Source organism: Haematobia irritans, chromosome 1 (assembly GCF_050003625.1).
Source record: "Haematobia irritans isolate KBUSLIRL chromosome 1, ASM5000362v1, whole genome shotgun sequence".
NCBI classification, from domain to species: domain Eukaryota; kingdom Metazoa; phylum Arthropoda; class Insecta; order Diptera; family Muscidae; genus Haematobia; species Haematobia irritans.
Genome location: NC_134397.1, coordinates 27,443,121 through 27,466,788, shown reverse-complemented (window position 1 = coordinate 27,466,788; position 23,668 = coordinate 27,443,121). Strand labels below are relative to the sequence as shown.

The following is a 23,668-nucleotide window of genomic DNA, read 5'->3' as shown; positions in this document are numbered from 1 at the left end:
CTATTATATGGCGTTATTGGAGCGTTTGAAGGTGAAATCGCGGCAAAACGGCCCCGTATGAAGAAGAAAAAAGTGTTGTTCCACCAAGACAAGCACCGTGCCACAAGTCATTGAGAACGATGGCAAAAATTCATTAATTGGACTTCGAATTGCTTCCCCCCACCGTATTCTCCAGATCTAGCCCCCAGCGACTTTTTCTTGATCTCAGACCTCAAAAGAATGCTCGCAAGGAAAAAATTAGTCTGCAATGACGAGATGATCGCCGAAACTGAGCCCTATTTTGAGGCAAAACCGAAGGAGTACTACCAAAATGGTATCAAAAAATTGGAGGGTCGTTATAATCAGAGATGGTCTGTATCAAAATTTTTTAGGTTTGCGACTGTCGCAAAGTTGTAAACGTCACATACGCGTCGCAAATGTAGAAAAAGTAACAAAAGTCGCAAACTGAAAATACTTTAGTCGCGTCAGCTAGGCAGCGAATTCGATGATATCCAAGACAATGGTATGTGCGAAGAAGTTTCAATTCTTAGGAATGTTCACAATTTTCGGTTTTAGTCCCCACATTTTCCCTATTGCCTTTTGCACGAGTACAGGGTAACCGTGGATTTTCTCGTCCTTTCTTAGCTTTAAGTTCAGTCTCCTGTCCAATATAACCCCAAGGTATTTTGAACACTCACCAACGGGAATTTCGATACCACCTAAGAAAATAGGCTTGATCATGGAAAAACTTTCACAAATTTCTGCAGAAACTCACAGCGAATGCAGTCAAACTAAATTCAAATTCTATTCAAAATTTGGTTTTCTACAGTAGGTTTACGACTTTTGGGACATACGTATTATACCGTCGCAAATGTATGTCGCAAAAGTCACAGTTTGTGACAGGCCAACCCTGGTTATAATTGTTGTATCGCTCTTGAAGGGAACTATGTTGAATAATAAAAACGAATTTTGACAAAAAAATGTGCTTTTCTTTGTTAGACCGGGGACTTATCGGCCAACCTGTTATACAAGGTTGCCGAAATCAGATACATAAATTTCGAGAAAATAACATTTTTGCGACAAACATATTATATGTTCCCCGTCCAAAAATAACATTTTGCTCTTGAAACACGTTTGAGGTGATCATTTTCCTTCTCTGGATGTGTGCAATGTTGTGGAATAAAGGTTGAGTTACATATCATGCGTTAATTCGTGCGTTGATGGAAGGGTTGATGTTTTCAGTTTGAAGCACTCGAACAAAACTGTTGTTTTCGTAGAGAAAATTCAACTCTTCAATCAACTGACGCATTAACGCATGGTATGTAACTCAACCTTAAGTCAACATTCTAGTAGTATTTCTTTAAAAAAAACATTAATTGAAAAATATATTCGAATTTTTTATTATAAAATTTTTATTTGTACAATCAATTTTGTTTCTCGACATCGAATGCTCCTTTACTGTAGATAAATGGATACCATTTGCGCATAGATTTACTGTATATTGGAGATGTAAAAACTTTATGTCGGAATTTATCAGCCTCAGATCCCATTTTTAACATATTATCCATATTGGAATCATCGTCTTTCGGGAAGAGAATCATGGGAGTAACAGAATTTGCAATAATTACACCTAGAAAAGGGAAAAATAAAATTAATTACAAATATTAGCGATATTTGTATAGTTGTAGATAATGAATTAAATTCGGTTCTGTGTTGTCCTCCTTCATCAGATCTTTGTTTAATAATTTAGTTATTTGTTGACAAGATGGCAATAATGGCACTGATGAAAATTGACATCAGTGCCAAAGTCCTTCAAATTATAAGTGAGTTCAACATCAAGTGCTATATTGCTTTACAGATCTAGTCATAGGAAATTTATCGATTTAACTATAAAAACTTTACTCACCCCAATAGGAATCCTTGAGTAGCATTATTTGTATATCTTTAATGGTTGGTATACGTTTGGAGTACTCCAATAGTTTTAGACATTCGGCCAAACGTTTCTGATAGATTTCTATTAATTGATCAAAAATTTCAATCCTTATATCCACATCAATTGATGTGGTAAACAAATACCAAAGATCATGAGCAGGACTTCCCCATTTGCATAGTTGAAAATCGACAAATACGTAATTCTTTATACAATTCTTCTCATCATGAGAGAACATAATGTTATTGGTCCACAAATCACCATGATTTAGAACATTGAAGCCTTCAGGATCTGGTCGATTAATACGCATATTCTCTTCATAGTAAGTTTCAAAATCAATTTGTTTATTCGTATATTTTTCCACATCATCTAAGCCCCATTCCAGCATAGCTTTTTCGAAGTTTGCAACACGAGATGGCCACATAGCTGCAAACATTGGCTTATTTGTTTCGTTAAAAAAGCCTTCTCCGAATAATCGTCCATAGGATCCATAACGTTCTTCATATACCGCTGATGCTGCATGTAATTCGGCAACTTTTTCTATTACTTTACGGGAATAGATCCTATCGAAACCCTTCAGACGATCCATATTTTTGAATTTAAATTGACTTAAATCTTCCATTACAATAGCTATACGTTTGTCATTATTTTCCCAATGTAGACATTTGGGAGAAAGTTGTATTTCATGGCCAGCGTCACGGTAAAGCTCCTCGAATTTAGGTAAATATTTCGAATACATTTGAATTTCTTTGGGAAATAAATTCATAGATTTTACAAAATCTGAACCATCGTTGCCATCCTCGAGAAGAGTTTTCAATATATACGATAGTTGTTTGGAGTTGCCATCTAGAAGTAGAAAATTAAAAAGTTGTAGGAGTAGATTAAAACGTAAAGTAAAGTAGAACTAAAGTCCTGGGTTAGATTACACCCGTGTCTGCTAAGATGAAATATCTGGGATCTCTTAGGCAGGACAATTGATTGAAAATAGTGTTACCGTTATGGAACTTTGCCACCTTTTTTAGTTAATGACATTTTTGTCATTTTTTGTTGCGCCACTAACTATTATACTTTTAACACATTTGTGCCACCTTTTCGCCAATGTATGCAACTTTTTGTTACGAGATTTCTTTTTTATTGCAATATTTTTTGTAACATTACGAATGTGATCCATGCCTCAATATATAATCGAATTAATGAGTCTAATAAATATTTGTGAGCCAATTTTGTCTCTTATACGATAGCGTTTTCAAGAGGAAACTTGTAGCACCTGAAAGTATGCAAAGAAAAATGCTCAACAACTATTAAACGTAGTTATTCCCTGCTGAATTCGACAAAGCTCGTCTGAAGGCACTTTTGAGGGAAGATAGCCGCCAAACATTCCGTTGGTCGAAAAAGAATTACAATCTCTCGTCACTTTCAATCAATTGGTTTTATTGAAAAACTAGGTGCATGGGTGTCTCACGATCTCAACAAAGAAAAAGAATGAAAAGCTAGTGAACACAAAAAAAAATTTTTTCTGATTCAATCACGAAATTAATTGATCCAATTAATTTTTTAATTGATATGTCTTCAATCACAGAAATGATAGTATCAATTAAAAAATTAATTGATCCAATTAAAAAAGTAATTGATACTATTAATTTTTGTGATTGATTTTTGTTCCAATTAAAAAATTTGTTGATTCGATTAAATTTTTAATTGAATATTTTGTAAAACTCAATTAAAATTTTAATTGGAAAATTTTTCGTGAAATTTTTTTTCTGTGAACCCCAACAACATTGATGAGAAATGGTGTCGGTACGTCAATGTGAAGCAAAGGTCATTATCTGCATTTGGTGGGACTCGGAAGGCATGTTACACTAGGAAATACTTGAGGGAAACGCTACTATCAACAAGAAACTCCACAATTTGATATAGTAATATAGTAACAAGTATATACGGCCGTAAGTTCGGCCAGGCCGAAGCTCATGTACCCTCCACCATGGATTGCGTAGAAACTTCTACTGAAGACTGTCGAATTACTTGGGTTGCGGTAACATTTGCCGATGGCAAAGTATCTTAACACTTCCTAACACCGTCTTCTAAATTGCAAGGTAGTCCATACGTGGTATATATTAAACTAAAAAAGGCCGATTAAATAACTATATAATTAACTTTGACAAAATAAAGTTTTAACAAAGGTTTCTATAGAAGTAAAAGTTTGACAAAATAAAATTTGGACAAAATTTTCTATAGATATAAAATTTTGATAAAATTTTCTATAAAGGGTGATACGGTCAAAATTTGGTCAAGGGAAAACGCGTGTAAATCGGTGAAATCGTTTATTTAAAAAATCAAATTAAATTTCTTTTTCAAGTTCAATTAGTATAAAATTCTGGAAAAATATTCAGTTAGGCTTTCGCTTTTCCAAATCCGAATTGCCGGGCCTCACGCTTGACACCTGCCATCAGATTTTGTACAGACACCTTGTCCACCTTCTTCGCCGCAGAAAGCCAGTTTGCCTTGAACTGCTGCTCGTCCTTAGCATTTTTTTGGTCTTCTTTAGGTTCCGCTTGACAATAGCCCAGTATTTCTCAATTGGGAGGAGCTCTGGCGTGTTGGGAGGGTTCTTGTCTTTGGGAACCACCTGCACGTTGTTGGCGGCGTACCACTCCATGGCCTTTTTACCGTAATGGCAAGATGCCAAATACGGCCAAAACAGTACGGAACAACCGTGTTTCTTCAGGAAAGGCAGCAGACGTTTATTCAAACACTCTTTCACGTAAATTTCTTGGTTGACAGTTTCGGAAGCTATGAAAATGCTGCTTTTCAAGCCACAGGTACAGATGGCTTGCCAAACCAGATATTTCTTTGCGAACTTTGACAGTTTTATGTGCTTGAAAATATCTGCTACCTTTCCCCTTCCTTTTGCCGTATAAAACTCCAGTCCCTGAAGCTGCTTGTAGTCGGCTTTGACGTAGGTTTCGTCGTCCATTACCACACAGTCAAACTTCGTCAGCATCGTCGTGTACAGCCTCCGGGATCGCTTTGGCCGTCGTATTTTGTTTATCATCGCGATTTGGAGTCACTACCTTCTTGTAAGTCGATAGTCCGGCTCGTTTTTTTTGGCTCGATGCACGGTTGTAGACGATACACCCAGCTTATTTGCGGCATCTCGGAGAGAGAGGTTAGGGTTTCGCTTGAAACCACCGGCAACTCTCTTTGTCGTCTCAGCGGCTTCCGGTTTTCGATTTCCCCCCCGATCCAGACTTCCTGGCTGTCGACAAACGTTCCCCAAACACTTTAATTACATTTGTAACGGTTGATTTGGCAACTTTTAGCGATTTTGCCAGCTTTGCGTGCGAGTAGCTCGGATTTTCGCGATGCGCTGCTCTTCTTGCTTGGACGGCATTTTGACAACTGAAGAGTGAATTCCAAAATCAAAATAGGAGCAACATTCTACACACACACACACCTTCAAATGAGGGGTGTTAAGGTTTTTTAAATGCAAAATTTAAAGAAATACGTCAATTTTACATTGACCAAATTTTGACCGTATCACTCTTTAGATATACAATTTTGACAAAATTTTCTATAGAAATAAAATTTTGACAAAATTTTCTATAGAAATAAAATTTTGACAAAATTTTCTATAGAAATAAAATTTTGACAAAATTTTCTATAGAAATAAAATTTTGACAAAATTTTCTATAGAAATAAAATTTTGACAAAATTTTCTATAGAAATCAAATTTGACAAAATTTTTTATAGATATAAAATTTTGGTAGATTATTTTTGGCTCGAGTGGCAACCATGATTATGAACCGATATGGACCAATTTTTGCGTGATTGGTGATCGGCTATATATAACTATAGACCGATATAGACCAATTTTGGCATGGTTATTAGCGGCCATATACTAACAGCACGTTCCAAATTTCAACCGGATCGGATGAATTTTGCTTCTCCAAGAGGCTTTGGAGATCAAATCTGGGGAACGGTTTATATGGGGGCTATATATAAATATGGACCAATTTTGGCATGGTTATTAGCGGCCATGTACTAACACCACGTTCCAAACTTCAACCGAATCGGATGAATTTTGTTCCTGCAAGAGGCTCTGGAGGTCAAATCTGGGGATCGGTTTATATGGGGGCTATATATAATTATGGACCGATATGGACCAATTTTTGCATGGTTGCTAGAGACTATATACTTACACCATGTATCAAATTTCAGCGAGATCGGACGAAATTGCCTTCTTTTTGAATCTCCGCAAGCCAAATCTGGAGATCGGTTTATAAATATGAGGGCTATATATAATTATGGACCGATGTGTACCAATTTTTGCATGGTTGGTAGAGACTATATACTTACACCATGTATCAAATCAAATTTCAGCCAGATCGGACGGGACGCTTTCGTCCCCCAAAAATTCCCAATTTAATTTCAAATTCCCGATAAAAATCCCCAATAAATTTCGGGCCATACTTTGAAAATTTCCCACAAAAATCCCCAAGTTTGTGAAAATTTCCCACCAAATCCCCAAGTCCCCAAACTCAAAATTTTCATTTCAATCCACGAAAAAATATCCCCGATTTGGGGAAAAATCCCCAATACCGGTAACACCGTCCCTATATCTTAATTCGTCACAGCAGCACTCAAATAGCTTAAATGGGAAGTTCTTCAGCATCTACTATAATCTTCGGATCATATACCTACCGACTATCACCTGTTTCACTTTCTCTCAAAACAAATACCTCGAGGACCTTAATATAAGACAACCTTAAAGTGGGTTCAACAACTTCCTCCATAATACGCCGGCCTACTTTTGGTAAAATGATATCAACAAATTGGTCGAAAGGTTGGATGAGGTCATGAACATTAATGGTGAATATATAATTTATTATTTTAATTGCAGTTTCTTTGTTCAAATAAACCTTTGTGTCTTTTATTGCAAGCAAATGGATCCATTGAATAAGTATTTTTTTTACTCTTAAGAATGGGCGGTATATTAAGTTTGTCATTCTGTTTGTAACTAATCGAAGTATTGGTCTCTGACCCCATAAAGTATATACATTCTTATCCGTGGTGAATTTCTGATTCGATCTAGCGATGTCCGTCCGTCTGTTGAAATCACGCAAACTTTCGCAAATCTTGCCACAAGTAGTTGTTAGTGAAGTAGATCGGAAGGTATTACAAATTACCTTCCGACGACCATATCAGTCAGTATATGCCCTCTAACTATCATGCCGATATTGGTCCACATCGGTTCATAATTATATATAGACTCTATCATAGACTCCATATGGACTAACTTACATTTTAAAAGAAGTTCTAAGATATTTGGGAACATGTTTTCATATTTGGGGACATGTTTTCATAGTTGGGGACATGTGTTCATAGTTGGGGACATGTTTCCATATTTATTTTCGAGGACGTAATCATTTTTCATTTAGATAAAACTGAAATAGTTATGTTCGGAGTCAGTGACTCCTTTGAGATTTGCTGTGATAAAGTTAAATAAATCATAATATTATATGAATTATTTAGAATATGTAGACTTTGATTAGCTACATAAATTGTAAGTAGCAGAAGTACTTTTGAATGTTAGACTTTTTCAAGCGAATACGTTCATTTGGAAAACAAGGGGAGAATACTTGAGGCTATTATGGTATTATTATTTATAAAAAAAACCTATGTCTTGTTTCCTTCTCACAACTACATGGCAATTCACTTATTTAAAAAGTTTTAGCATCTCATGGTAAATCACTGATATACAATTTTCGGGGACCTTTGATTTTCTTTCCAAAAAATAAAATGTGTCACTGTTGGTGTGAATTTTTTAATATTGGTATGCCACCCTTTATTGCAAATGGCACCGTCAATGTACATGTCCCGCAACTGCAATTGTAGGTTAAAAAAATAGGATCCGTTTTTTGTTTTTATACCCTCCACCATAGGATGGGGGGTATATTAACTTTGTCATTCCGTTTGTAACACATCGAAATATTGCTCTAAGACCCCATAAAGTATATATATTCTGGGTCGTGGTGAAATTCTGAGTCGATCTGAGCATGTCCGTCCGTCCGTCCGTCTGTTGAAATCACGCTAACTTCCGAACGAAACAAGCTATCGACTTGAAACTTGGCACAAGTAGTTGTTATTGATGTAGGTCGGTTGGTATTGCAAATGGGCCATATCGGTCCACTTTTACGTATAGACCCCATATAAACGGACCCCCAAATTTGGCTTGTGATTGCTCTAAGAGAAGTAAATTTCATCCGATCCGGCTGAAATTTGGTACATGGTGTTAGTATATGGTCTCTAACAACCATGCAAAAATTGGTCCATATCGGTCCACTTTTACGTATAGCCCCCATATAAACGGACCCCCAAATTTGGATTGCGATTGCTCTAAGAGAAGCAAATTTCATCCGATCCGGTTTAAATTTGCAACGTGGTGTTAATATATGGCCGCTAATAACCATGCCAAAATTGGTCCATATCGGTCTATAGTTATATATAGCCGATCCCCAATCACACAAAAATTGGTCCATATCGGTTCATAATCATGCTTATTCCTATAGAAAATTTTGTCAAATTTTATTTCTATAGAAAATTTTGGAAAAATTTTATTTCTGTAGAAAATGTTGTCAAAATTTTAATTCTGTAGAGAATATTGTAAAAATTTTAAATCTTTTGAAAATTTAGTAAAAATTTTATTTCTATAGAAAATTTTGTCAAAATGTTATGTCTATAGAAAATTTTGTTAAAATCGTATTTCTATAGAAAATTTTGTCCAAATTTTACTTCTATAGAAAATGTTGTCAAAATTTTATTTTGTCAAAATTTTATTTTGTCAAAATTTTATTTCTATACAAAATTTTGACAAACTTAATTATATAAGTATTTAATCGGCAATTTTAAGTTTAATATATACCACGTATGGACTACGTGGTATATATTACGGTATTAGGAAGTTTTAAGATACCTTGTCAGCGGCAAAAGTTACCGCAACCCAAGTAAATCGATTGTGGATGACAGTCTTCAGTAGAAGTTTCTACACAATCCATGGTGGAGGGTACATAAGCTTCGGCCTGGCCGAACTTACGGCCGTATATACTTGTTTCTACTCTTAAGAATGGGCGGTATACTAAGTTTGTCATTCTGTTTGTAACTAATCGAAGTATTGGTCACTGACCCCATAAAGTATATACATTCTTATCCGTGGTGAATTTCTGATTCGATCTAGCGATGTCCGTCCGTCTGTTGAAATCACGCAAACTTTCGCAAATATTGGCACAAGTAGTTGTTAGTGAAGTAGGTCGGAAGGTATTACAAATTACCTTCCGAGGACCAAATCAGTCAGTATATGCCCTCTAACTATCATGCCGATATTGGTCCACATCGGTTCATAATTATATATAGACTCTATCATAGACTTCATATGGACTAACTTACATTTTAAAAGAAGTTCTAAGATATTTGGGAACATGTTTTCATATTTGGGGACTTGTTTTCATAGTTGGGGACATGTGTTCATATTTGGGGACATGTTTTCATATTTAGGCATGCATTTTTATTTTCGAGGACGTAATAATTTTTCATCTAGATAAAATTCAAATAGTTATGTTCGGAGTCAGTGACTCCTTTGAGATTTGCTGTGATAAAATTAAATAAATCATAATATTTTATGAATTATTTAAAATATGTAGACTTTGATTAGCTACATAAATTGTAGGTAGCAGAAGTACTTTTGAATGTTAGCCTTTTTAAAGCGAATACGTACATTTTCGTACAATTTTCGGGGACCTTTGATTTGTTTTCCAAAAAAAAATGTGCCACTGTTGGTGTGAATTTGTTAATATTGCTGTGCCACCCTTTATTGCAAATGTCACCGTCAATGTACATGTCCCTCAACTGCAATTGTAGGTTAAAACAAGTATAAACGGCCGTAAGTTCGGCCAGGCCGAATCTTATGTACCCTCCACCATGGATTGCGTAGAAACTTCTACGGAAGATTGTTATACACAATCGAATTACTTGGGTTGTGGTATCTTAAATCGTTTTCTAAACTGTGAGTTAGTCCAGACGTGGTATATATTAGACAAAAAGGTATGTAAGTCTACAAATAAATACGAATCGATATGGACTTTTGCACAGTACGATGGAGCCAGAATTGAAATATGGGGGTCGCTTATATGGGGGCTATATATAATTATTAACTTGATATGGACCAATTTTTGTGTGATTGGGGATCGATATATATAACTATACACCGATATGGACCTAGTTAGGCATGGTTGTTAACGGCCATATACCAGCACAATGTACCAAATTTCAACTGACTCGTAGGAAATTTACTCCTCCAAGAGGCTCAAAAACCAAATCTCGGGATCGGCTTATATGGGGGCTATAAATGATTATGGACTGTTATGGACCACTTTTGGCATGGTTGTTAAATATCATATACTACCATCACGTACCAAATTTCAACCGGATCGGATGAATTTTGCTTCTCCACAAGGCACCGGAGGTCAAATCTGGGGATCGGTTTACATGGGGGCTATATATAATTATGAACTGATCAATTCATGCATGGTTGTTGGATACCATATAAATACTAACATCACGTACCAAATTTCAACCAAATCCGATGAATTTTGCTCTTCCAAGGGGCTCCGGAGGTCAAATCTGGGGATCGGGCTATACATAATTATGGACCGATTTCGACAAATTTTGCATGGGTGTTTTAGGCCATATATTAACACCACGTACCAAATATCAACTGAATCAGAGAAATTTTGGTCTTCCAAGAGGCTCCGGAGGTCAAATCTGGCGATCGGTTTATATGGAGCCATATAAAATTATGCACCGATGTGTACCAATTTTTGCATGGTTCTTAGAGACCATATACTAACACCATGTACCAAATTTCAGCCGGATCGGATGAAATTTGCTTTTCTTAGAGGTTCCGCAAGCCAAATCGGGGGATCGGTTTATATGGGGGCTATATATAATTATTGACCGATGTAGACCAATTTTTGCATAGTTGTTAAATACCATATACTAACACAATGTACCAAATTTCAGCCGGATTGGATGAAAGTTTCTTCTCTTAGAGGCTCCGCAAGCCAAATCTGGGGATCGGTTAATATGGGGGCTATATATAATTATGGACCGATGTTGACCAAGTTTTATATGGTTGTTAAAGACCATATACTAACACAATGTACCAAATTTCAGCCGGATCGGATGAAATTTGTTTCTCTTAGAGGCTCCGAAATCCAAATCGGGGGATCGGTTTATATGGGGGTTATATATAATTATGGACCGATGTGGACCAATTTTTGCATGGTTGTTAAAGACCATATACTAACACCATGTACCAAATTTCTGCCGGATCGGATGAAATTTGCTTCTCTTAGAGGGTCTGCAAGCCAAATTTGGGGGTCCGTTTATATGGGGGCTATACGTAAAAGTGGACCGATATGGCCCATTTGCAATACCATCCGACCTACATCAATAACAACTACTTGTGCCAAGTTTCAAGTCGATAGCTTGTTTCGTTCGGAAGTTAGCGTGATTTCAACAGACGGACGGACGGACGGACGGACGGACGGACATGCTCAGATCGACTCAGAATTTCACCACGACCCAGAATATATATACTTTATGGGGCCTTTGAGCAATATTTCGATGTGTTACAAACGGAATGACAAAGTTAATATACCCCCCATCCTATGGTGGAGGGTATAAAAATAGAATCCGTTTTTTGTTTTTAATGTTTTAGAAGCTGAAATTTTGAATGTGCAAATAGTTACTGGATACCGTTCGAGTACTTTTCAGCAGTTTTAAGCAAAGAGAGTAAACTACTCTTGCTAGTTTGAGTACGTTGAGAATTAATTCTACTTGCTTTCATTTTTTGCGTTCCTCCCAATTCACGCTAGTGCGGTTAAAAACAGTCGCGTATGTTTGGTTGACCTTTTTGTTCGTGAGTATATTTTGTTTTTCTGTTTTAGTGATATTAGGTGATCGTTTAATTTACGTTACACTGAGAGCAATAGAAAGCATTGCTTTGAGAAAATACTTCTTTACACTCTTTATTAGGTTTGTATACAATTTACCAATCCATTCAATATTCTTTGTTTCCAAAAGTTCTTATGATCAGCCAGGTGAAGTAAATTCATTTGCGGCACATTGATAATACATATTTTCTATAATATATGCAAAAAGAGAACATGATTGTTGAGTTTATCAATAGCAAACAAAAAATATTTGTTTATTTATTTAGTATTGAAAGTCTTCCAAAGCCTACAAGTCTATTATAAAAATGTTCTCAACTCTTATTTTCATCATTGTAATGTTCATTTTAATATGGATTTGGATTATTCGCTGGCATCGAAAAACTTTCAGCTATTGGACAAGATATAATATTCCTAACAAACCAGGACTTTTTAGTGGATGTTTTAAGGACTCTCTTAGAATGAAAACTAATTTTGGATATCATCTAAAGACTCTACATTTGGATAAAGAATTTCAGGATAAATCTGTGGTTGGTATTTATGCCATGCATAGGCCAGCTCTATTAATTCGTGATCCGGATATTATACGATCTGTATTTGTGAAAAATTTCGACAATTTTCCCAGTCATTTTGCCAGGACAGATCCCAAAGTAGATCCCATAGGAAGTATTGGTATAATTCTAGTGCGTTATAAAGTTTGGAAGAAGCTTCATGGAATTCTAGCACCTTTATTCTCATATGGAAAAGTAAAACAAATGTATCCACGAATCCAAGAGGTTGGTAAGAAACTACAATCACTTCTCAATGGAAAAGGCCCAAGATTTACAATCGATATGAAATATCTGGCAAGTCTTTATACACTCGATTCAATAGGCAGTACATTATATGACATTCAACCACATACTTTGGAAAATCCTAAGAGTTCCTATGTCACAGAAATACTTCGTATGGCTGAATTTAATTTGAGACGATCATTGGATTTTTTGTTAATTGTCTTTCTACCTCATTTGGCAGGGATTTTTCGGGCCAAATTTTTCTGTTCAAAATCAGAACAATTCATTGATGCCACTGTATCTGAAATAATGAAAACTAGAGAGAAATCAAATACTCAAAGAAATGATTTGATCCAATTATTGTTGAAACTTAAAGAAAATCCCGAATTTAATAATGATGGTATGCCTCCAGTTAAAGATTATATTGTTTCTATAGCTTCGTTTTTAATGTTTGGAGGATTTGAAACATCTGCCACCACCTCATCAAGTGTTCTACTGGAATTGGCAAAAAATCCTGAGATACAAATCCAATTGAGGGATGAGATCCACAAGGCTTGGCTAGAGGGGAAGGGAGGCATATCTCATGAAATTATAAATAAAATGGAATATTTAGATAAAGTGATATATGAAACACTTCGAATGTATCCTCCCATACCCATGTTGGATAGGGAGCATATACGTTCAGAAGATGGAAAACTATTTTCACTAAAACCCCACTATGATTATCAAATTCCCGATGGTATGCCCATATTTATATCTATATATGGATTACATTATGATCCCAAGGTAAGCGCATTTGAAATTGAATCCAGAAAAAAACCTTAAAATAAACAACGACTGATGTCCTTTTTTCAGTATTGGCCTAATCCTTATATCTTCAATCCTGAAAGATTTTCAGAGCAAGCTAAATCTTCACGTAATCCCATGACTTTCTTACCCTTTGGTGCTGGACCTCGTAAATGTCTAGGCTATCAATTAGCCATGTTGCAAGTGAAAGTTTTTCTGATGAACTTTCTAAAGAATCATAAAGTACAAGTATGCAACAAGACTCCATTAAATGGAGAATTGGAAGCAAAATCCCTTATTCTACAGGTTAAAGGTGGCGTTCATCTCGAAACTATAAGGGACAATATGTACGATGATAGTTTAGGGGTTTTGTGAAAATATTGTCAAAAGCAACATTTGGATATATTTAAATACAGTGAAACCTCTCGCCACTTTAATCTAACCTAACCTAACCTAAACCCGAATTGGTGACAAAAGTTGTAATAATTGCATGTAATTATTTTATGTTTTACTTCAATAGAAAACTTTTCAGCGTTACAAGAAAACTTAGTTTGTCTAAAATTTCGTTCCTCCGAAATGAAAACTCTATATTTATACCCACCACCATAGAATGGTGATGGGGTATAATAAGTTTGTCATTCCGTGTGTAACACATCGAAATATCGATTTCCGACTATATAAAGTATATATATTTTTGATCAGTGATCTAAGAAGATATAAGCAAGTCCGTCTGTCTGTCTGTTGTAATCACGCTACAGCCTTCAATAATGGCGCTATCGTCCTGAAATTTGGCACAGATTCGTTTTTTGTTTGCAGGCAGATCAAATTCGAAGATGGGCTATATCGGTCGAAGTTTTGATATAGTCCATATAAACCGATTTCCCGATTTGGGGTCTTGGGCTTATAAAAACCGTAGTTTTTATCCAATTTGCCTGAAATTGAAAATCTAGAGGTACTTGAGGGCCATAAAAATGTTTGCCGAAAATGGTGCTCATCGGTCCATGTTTTGGTATAGCCCCCCATATAGACCGATCTCCCGATTTTGATTCTTGGGCGTCTAGAAACTGTATTTTCTATCCGATTTGCCTGAAATTGAAAATCTAGAGTTCTTGTAGGACCATAAAGAGGTGTGTCGAAAATGGCTGTATTTTCTATCCGATTTGCCTGAAATTGAAAATCTAGAGTTTTTTTAGGACCATAAAGAGGTGTGTCGAAAATGGTCCGTATCGGTCCATGTTTTGGTATAGCCCCCGTATAGACCGATCTCCCGATTTTGCTTCTTGGGCTTCTGGAAACTGTATTTACTATCGGATTTGCCTGGCATTGGAAATCTAGAGGTATTTTGGGACCATAAAGAGGTGTGTCGAAAATGGTCCGTATCGGTCCATGTTTTGGTACAGCCCCCATATAGACCGATCTCCCGTTTTTGCTTCTTGGGCTTTTAGGATCCGTAGTTTTTATCCAATTTGCCGGAAATTAGAAGTATAGACGAATCTTAGAACCATTAAGAGGTGAGTCGCGAAAAGCATATATTTTGTCTTTGTAAAAATAATTTTCGAGCAGAGAAAAATATATGTTGGCAATAAGCATTTAAATGGTTCTCAAATGCCGCAAACATGTTCTATTATTTAAATTATAGAATTTGAGACCATTACATGGTCGGGAAAATCATGTACCTGACCATTCAATTTTTTTACTTTTTTACAGGGAAAAAAGTATTTTTATAGGTTAAGTATAGACATGTCTAGAACCATTACATGGCCATAAAGACCATTTACATTTTTTTCGTGACTATTTAATTTTTTAACTTTTTTGCAGCGAAAATAATTTTATAAAAACATTGAGCAGGTACACACGATTTTCATTTTGCGCACAAAAAAGGCTCGTTTTGAAAATTTTTGCAAAATTCGTTTGATATTAGAATTCAAATCGTCTACTATAAATTTTAAGATTATATATCTTACCTGTCAATTGCACGGTGATGAAAACTCTAACCATAATTGAGGTATAATTTTCTCCAGGTTCTGTTGCTGCTACACGATGAAATTCTAAAATTTCTTTAAAATTTTCTACATTTTTCTCAAGAATTGGTACGAAATACTCTTCATTGATCCATGCTGGTATATGAAGAAGTTCGTTGGGATTTTGGATTTCTTTGTCAAAGTTATTTGGTGCCATTACGATTTGATCGAAATGATAAGAGCTGGAAGAATAGAAAAATATAATTTAAATGGCCATTAATTGGTGTCAATAATCTTTCAAGGCTATTATAATTAATTGGGAAATATAGACGCTAACCAATTATTAACTGAACGCGGCATCGTAGAAAAACCATACACAGAGAGAATAGATTACAAATAAATAAAAAAATAAAATATTTCATATAGCTAGAGATGTACAACAAAACAGAAAATATTTAATTTAAATGCCATTAATTAGTGTCAATAATCCTTAAATTTTATTATAACTAATTGGCCAATCATTAATTTTTCAGATTAGATGCTATTTCAGTATTTCGTGTTCCACGTGAAAAAAATAAAAAAAAAACTTTTAATTAAACTTAAACTTAAAAAAAACATTTCAAACAATACTAGCACGAAATTTTAATCGTTTAATTCTCATATCGGATTCATTTTTTACATCTTTAAACACTAAAATATGGGGGAAAATTAAAAAATATACATTCACGATTTTGGAGCGTAATTTTTTCTATTGGTGTACGGCCGAAAGTTTGGACTGATTATACTTAAAGGTGGGTACTAAGTTCGAGTTTAGCCGGTAAAATAAAAAATAAATCTATAAAAGCAGAATAACATTAAAACTTTTTTGCAAATTTTACAACAATTGAAATGTTTATTTTCGTTAAAATAAATTATTAAAGAAAAGTAGCCGTGGAAAATGGCTATTTTAGCGTGATTAATATTGGCCTTGAGGGCTAAAAAGCGCTCAATAAATCAAATCTGGTGGATTTTAATTTTTGTTTTGGATGAAAAATAAGCCTTCCAGATGCTAAAGGAGTTAAATCTGGGCATCGGGCTAAATAGGGACTACATCAAATTTGGTGGTACATCAATATGGACCAATTTTGTGCAGTTCCATGAGGGTGAATACTGAAAATAAGCCTTAGGGGACTCAAGAAATCGAATGTGAGTATGTGGGTTTATACACTCAGAGAAACAATATGTTGCTCACTCTCACGCACACTCACAACGGAATAATCTTACTCAGGCACGATATTGTTTGGTACACCCTCAAAAAAACAAGGACAGTCTAAAGTCGGGCGGGCCGACTATATTATACCCTGCACCACTTTGTAGATCTAAATTTTCGATACCATATCACATCCGTCAAATGTGTTGGTGACTATAAATAAAGGTTTGTCCCAAATACATACATTTAAATATCACTCGATCTGGACAGAATTTGATAGACTTCTACAAAATCTGTAGACTCAAATTAATAATGCACAAGGGTGGAACACAATGTTAGTAAAAAAATTTATCACTCGATATATATGTATTAGAAGTTTAGGAAAATTAGAGTCATGTTTACAACTTTTCGACTAAGCAGTGGCGATTTTACAAGTCTCTGTGGTCATATGAGTGTAAATCGGGAGAAAGCTATATATGAGAGCTATATCTAAATCTGAACCGATTTCAACCAAATTTGGCACGCATAGCTACAATGCTAATTCTACTCTCTGTGCAAAATTTCAATTAAATCGGAGTAAAAACTTGCCTCTATGGTCATATGAGTGTAAATCGGGCGAACGATATATATGGGAGCTATATCTAAGTCTGAACCGATTTCAATAAAATTTGGCACACTTGACTACACTACTAATTGTACTCCTAGTGCAAAATTTCAACCAAATTGGGGTAAAACTCTGGCTTCTGGGACCATATTAATCCATATCGGGCGAAAAATATATGTGGGAGCTGTATCTAAATCTGAACCGATTTCAATAAAATTTGGCACAATTGACTATAGTACAAAATGTTCTTCTTGTGCATAATTTTAAGCAAATTAGTGTAATATTCTGGCTTCTGGGGCCATATAAGTCCATATCGGGCGAAATATGTATATGGGAGCTATATCTAAATCTGAACCGATTTCTTCCAAAATAAATAGGGTTCAATTCTGAGCCAAAACACATACTTGTGCCAAATTTGAAGTCGATTGGACTAAAACTGCGACCTAGACTTTGATTACAAAAATGTGTTCAAGGACAGACGGACAGTCGGACTTGGCTATATCGACTCAGGAGCCCACCCTGAGCATTTTTGCCAAAGACACCATGTGTCTATCTCGTCTCCTTCTGGGTGTTGCAAACATAAGCACTAACTTATAATACCCTGTTCCACAGTGTGGCGCAGGGTATAAAAAATCGCTTCTGTATTTACCATGTTATTTTTTCGAAAATGTCCATGTTATGTTTTCGAAAATTCTGTATCTTTCGGCAACCATGTATATGTTTGCCAAGAAAATAACATTTTTGCCACAAAAATGTTCTATGTTCATTGTCCAAAAATAACATTGTGCTCTTTGAAAAATGTTTGGGGCGATGATATTCCTTATCTGCTTGTATGGGGCTATACCTCTATATATCGTGATTTCAACAGACTGATGGACGGGCATGGCTAAATCGCCTCGGATCTTTACAACGATTAAGAATACGAGGGTTACCTTTTATATTTCGGGATTAGCGAACAAAATCAAATATTAATCATCGACTTTGGTCCCTATATTGAGGGATGTGTCAATAAGGCAACTGGTGTTTTGGGTTTCATTAAGAGATGGTCTAAGGAAATTGTTGATCCTTATCTTTCGAAGAGGCTCTTTACGACTTTGGTTGACCGATATTAGAGTATGCGTGTGTTATCTGGTCACCGAGTTATCGTTGTTCTATTGCTCGTATTGAATCTGTACAGAAGCAGTTTCTTATTTTTGCTTTGAGAGGGCTTGGCTGGAATAATTTATACGATTTGCCCCCATATTCTAGTCGTCTTATGTTAATTGATCTTCGTAGACGGTTTATGTACGGTATTATGTTTCTAACTAAACTTATTAATGGAGATACTGATTCACACTACTTGATATCGAGAATTTGCTACAATGTTCCAAATCGTTTAACTAGGAACTTTGTATTCTTAAAGACTGAATTTTTCAGACATAACTATGAATTATTTAATCCCCTTAATGTCTTGTGTAAAAACTTTAATTCGGTCTATTCATTGATTTCTTTAACCGATCCAATTCCTGCCATCAAGGAAATTATTCGTAATTTTAACAAAAGAGTTTCTGATCCAGGAGGTGTTGCCTTCTAAATTTCCAGCTGTATTATAAATTTTTTTTTGATCCTGCTCATCCAATTACTGCTTCTATTATCCAGTTTTCCGCGCCCCTACCATTCATGGTGGTACTTTTTAAACTTTGTCTGGTTCAATGGGGTCCCTCCTGATCCATCTGCATATGTACCTTATTGAGTACAGCGGAGCCCTTACTGATTCAACGGGGTCCCTTCTGACCCATCTCCAATAACTAGCTTGGGAGTCCTTTCTGAGTCGCTGTGGTCCTTACTGACCTATAGGGTCCCTTCTGGCCCACTTGGAATATTGAATTATATTTAATTTAATTGAAAAGATATATTTTATAATGTCCCGGCTGCTATTAGCCGAGTAAATAAATGAATAAAAAAAATAAATAAATAAATTTATTGTTTTTCAACATATTCCCCATTAAGATCTATACTCTTTTGCATGCGTTTGAACTAATTGTCGAAGCACTTTTGCCAGTCTGATTGAGGTATCTTCAAAAAATGCATTCTGAACGCATCAACCGCTTCGTCAGATGTCGAACAGTCGAGTGCTGTATACTTTTGGGCTCATACGCGTAAATCCACGATTTATCACCCGCGACGATATTAGGCGAGTTTCCAAGCACCGCGGTTGTATATTTGGGGAGTGTAGAAATGAAGACTGTTTTCGCTCACTTAGTTTACCTAATTAAAATTAATTAATTATATGTTTATTTAATGTCATTCTTTCATACAATTAATATCATTGATTGCTATTAGTATCTGTTATTTTTTTAGAGTGTACCATATTTTTATATTACTATCGCCTCTTCATTTTTGTAAGTAAGTTTTCTAAATTTACTCGTTTGCGAATAAGTTCATTGTTCTTTACTTCTAAAAAAATTCCCTGAAGCCGAACATCGGAGATGCTTCGAAATATTGGATAATTTTAAATAAAAATACAACTCAAAAAAACAACAAACATCTGTTTTTATTCATATGACCTCAAGCCGAACTACACAAATATAATTCACAGTTTAAAGGTCAACTATCAAACAACAACTTTTCTAAATATTTTAAAGACAAATTAAATGTTTATTTGTTTACTTTCACTCAACCTTTTTTTATTACTAGAAAAAAAACTCGATAACTTGAGTTTTTTTATTTCTATCGCACGAATTACAATTAGAAAACTACGATCTGATACCAACGAAATGAGATATGTGACTGGTTGACGGACTGAACATATGAGCTATGTTAACCCATTTCTGGTAGTAATGGAATAGAAAACAGCTGAGTTTGTCTAATGATCTCCAAAACCCTAGTGAAATATGTTTGAAGGAGAATTAGAGATTAAACCAACATAAGAAATATAGTTTTATAATCGAATATCTACAATAGAAGTCAACTTTCACTATCGCTAAAAGGCTAATCTTCTAGAAATGAGAGATGTCACATAAAAAAATGTAGTTTTGGTCGCAAGGGTAAGGTGGGCTGTAATTACAACTACTTAGTTAAACAAGGTTAGGTATAATTACCATTTATTAATATATGCTCACTTAGGTTACTTATCTGTTGTCGATAGTTTTATTTCCCTATAGGGCAGTTGGCACTAAGTATTACCATTGCGAATGATCGTATAGTTTTATGGGAAACTATTTTTTATTGCTTCAAATGACAAAAATATTTGTAAATAATTTAAAATATCAGAATCCATTCACTTATTTAAAAATTTCACTTTTTGATAAACTTTTGCTCTGAGTCGGCCGAAAACTGAGTTACAAACTATACGAATCGAATGGAATTGTGGTCCATTCTCTTGCAAAAGCTTTCTTCCTTCGCATCTTTACTGAAATATTTTGTATTTTATATTTTTATATTTTGTATTTTTCACTTTAGAGAGCAAAATTTTCTCTCCCTCCATTTTAGTTGAGAATACATCAAAAATATATATTTCATATATTTGTACATAAATTCGTAAAATTTTCATAAATTTGTGAATTTTTCATGATATATATATATGAAGTTTTACATAATTTATATGGTTTTGTAAGAAATTGTTGTTGACCTAATATGATATACTATGTAAACATAATTTTACGGAAAAATTTCTTGAAAATAGAGAAATTTTATGTAAGAGAAAGTTCATTATCTTTGTTATAAAAATTGTTTTCTTTAAAATTAGGACACGAATCTTTCAAATTTGCCACCCTCCGATTTACCACCCTTACAATTTATAAGTCTTTGAAGTAAGTTCATAAAAAAAAAAACAAGTATATACGGCCGTAAGTTCGGCCAGGCTTATGTACCCTCCACCATGGATTGCGTAGAAACTTCTACTGAAGCCGATGGCAAGGCATCTTAAAACTTCCTAACACCGTAATATATACCACATAGTCCATACGTGGTATATATTAAACTAAAAAAGGCCGATTAAATACGTATATAATTAAGTTTAAAGTTTTTATAGAAATAAAATTTTGACAAAATAAAATTTTGACAAAATTTTCTATAGAAATAAAATTTTGACAAAATTTTCTATAGAAATAAAATTTTGACAAAATTTTCTATAGAAATAAAATTTGGAAAAAATTTTCTATAGAAATAAAATTTGGAAAAAATTTTCTATAGAAATAAAATTTTGACAAAATTTTCTATAGAAATAAAATTTTGACAAAATTTTCTATAGAAATAAAATTTTGACAAAATTTTCTATAGAAATAACATTTTCACAATGTTTTCTATAAAAGTAAAATTTTGGTAGATTATTTTTGGCTCGAGTGGCAATTATGATTATGAACCGATATGGACCAATTTTTGTGTGATTGGGGATCGGCTATATATAACTATAGACCGATATGGACCAATTTTGGCATGGTTATTAGCGGCCTTATACTAACACCACGTTGCAAATTTCAACCGGATCGGATGAATTTTGCTCCTCCAAGAGGCTCCGGAGATCAAATCTGGGGAATGGTTTATATGGGGGTTATATATAATTATGGACCGATATGGACCAATTCTTGCGTGTTTGTTAGAGACCAAATTCTAACACCATGTTCCAAATTTCAACCGGATCGGATGAATTTTGCTCCTCCAAGAGGCTCCGGAGGACAAATCTGGGGATCGATTTATATGGGGGCTATATATAATTAAGGACCGATATGGACCAATTCTTACATGGTTGTAAGAGACCATATACTAACACCACGTGCCAAATTTCAACCGGATTGGATGAATTTTGTTCCTCTAAGAGGCTCCGGAGGTCAAATCTGGGGATCGGCTTATATGGGGGCTATATATAATTATGGATCGATGTGGACCAATTTTTGCATGGTCATTAGAGAACACCATGTACCAAATTTCAGCCGGATCGGATGAAATTTGCTTCTCTTAGAGGCTCCGCAAGCCAAATCGGGGGATCGATTTATATGGGGGCTATATATAATTATGGACCGATGTGGACCAACTTTTGCATGGTTGCAATACCATCTGACCTACATCAATAACAACTAATTGTGCCAAGATTCAAGTCGATAGCTTGTTTCGTTCGGAAGTTAGCGTGATTTCAACAAACGGACGGACGGATGGTCAAATTTTCGTAAATCGGGCGATACATATATATGGGACCTATATCTAAATCTGAACCGATTTCGATGATTTGTTGCACATACAGTAAGTGCTATAGAAAATTAGATTTGACCAACTTGGAGTCAGATCGGTTGATAAATAAGGGATTTATGGCCAAATTTTGCAAAATCGGACGATACATATATATGAGAGCTATATCTAAATTTGAACCGATTTCAATGTAATTTGGCATGCTTAAAGGGTGGTTAATTGGATTACTTTGTGGCAAATTTGACGCCGATCGGTTTGTAAATGAACGCAATATGACCGTCAAGCCGTGACAACCGGTGGTGTAAGTATCAGCCGTCGCTGATAATCAAACCGGGGTCTACTTCGTCCTCTGTTCTAGCGTGGCTAAAATTTTTCTGGGGATGGCTTAGACGCCCCAGGAATAGAGGTGTGCACGTGAGTAATAGTTTACTCACGCTCACTCACGACTGAAAAATCATACTCACGCACACTCCCGCACGATATTTTTTTGGTAAGACTCACGCTCACGCACACTGACGAAAAGAAAATTTGTACTCACTCACGCACGAAAACGTCGTGACTCACGAAAAACATCGTGACTCACGAATAATTTTATGATTAATTTACCTCAACGAAGTGTCTGAAAACATGAGCATTATTAAAATCGAGACTGTTATTAAACTCTTAACATCTCAGGTGTCACTAGAATTGAAATTGAATTTAACTCTTAAGCGTTTTATGTTGGTGAGCAGGAATATTTTCGTGAGTGTAATTCACGCACACTTACGAAAATATTATTTTCGTGACACGCTCACGCACGACACTTTGGTTTGATAATCACGCTTACGCACACTCACGCTTTTGTCATGAGCGTGACTCACGACTCACGCACGAATCACGAAAATTTTCGTGAGTCACGACAATTTCGTGTCTCGTGCACACCTCTACCCAGGAACCAATATGATGAATAGAAATATCCATGGGATATAATAAAAGCGTGCTAGCAATTGCTTCTTATAAGCTCGAGGCGGAACAACTTGTTGTATGTAACTATAATTAGAAAACAAAATCTATTGCGTTGGAATTAATGAAAATAAATTGTAAATTTTGTCATGTATCTTGGCGAACGCTTGTATAGCATCGTTCTGGTGTACGTGTTGCCCTTAAACGTTTTATGAATATCATTAAATGTACATCAAGTTTTTATTTAATAATTGAAATAATTATATATGTTAAGCTTAACACACTGGAGATCCAAGCGTTATGTATTACACCATTTCCAAAACCAAGTCTATTA

At 35.1% G+C, this 23,668-nt stretch overlaps 2 protein-coding genes across 4 annotated transcripts; one reads left to right on the top strand and one right to left on the bottom strand.

Moving 5' to 3' along the window:
• Positions 1-1,351: 1,351 nt before the first annotated feature.
• On the bottom strand, positions 1,352-23,116 carry LOC142220496 (uncharacterized). 3 transcript variants are annotated; one of them, XM_075289674.1, is made up of 4 exons: positions 22,999-23,116; positions 15,440-15,678; positions 1,886-2,755; positions 1,352-1,609 (listed from the first exon to the last, which is right to left on the bottom strand). In XM_075289674.1, exons 1-4 carry the CDS (start codon positions 23,025-23,027, stop codon positions 1,404-1,406), a joined length of 1,344 nt encoding a protein of 447 aa, XP_075145789.1. In that variant the 5' UTR covers positions 23,028-23,116; the 3' UTR covers positions 1,352-1,403. The 3 variants fall into 3 exon arrangements, with proteins under 3 accessions (XP_075145789.1, XP_075145790.1, XP_075145791.1); XM_075289675.1 differs by lacking the exon at positions 22,999-23,116 and adding an exon at positions 19,890-19,991; XM_075289676.1 differs by lacking the exon at positions 22,999-23,116 and adding an exon at positions 19,879-19,984.
• On the top strand, positions 12,258-14,020 carry LOC142220495 (cytochrome P450 6g1-like). Its single transcript, XM_075289673.1, has 2 exons — positions 12,258-13,475; positions 13,545-14,020. The coding sequence occupies exons 1-2, from the start codon at positions 12,378-12,380 to the stop codon at positions 13,848-13,850; spliced, it is 1,404 nt and encodes a 467-aa protein (XP_075145788.1). The 5' UTR covers positions 12,258-12,377; the 3' UTR covers positions 13,851-14,020.
• Positions 23,117-23,668: the final 552 nt, after the last annotated feature.

Bases quoted from the DNA above. Each gene is read 5' to 3' on its own strand.
- LOC142220496 (XM_075289674.1), bottom strand. From the start codon at position 23,027: ATGCTCATGTTTTCAGACACTTCGTTGAG. The intron at 15,679-22,998 runs GTAAATTAATCA...CTATTCTTCCAG, and splicing joins TTTTCAGACACTTCGTTGAG to CTCTTATCATTTCGATCAAA. The intron at 1,610-1,885 runs GTGAGTAAAGTT...TCCCTTTTCTAG, and splicing joins ACTCAAGGATTCCTATTGGG to GTGTAATTATTGCAAATTCT.
- LOC142220495 (XM_075289673.1), top strand. From the start codon at position 12,378: ATGAAAACTAATTTTGGATATCATCTAAAGACTCTACATTTGGATAAA. The intron at 13,476-13,544 runs GTAAGCGCATTT...TCCTTTTTTCAG, and splicing joins GATTACATTATGATCCCAAG to TATTGGCCTAATCCTTATAT.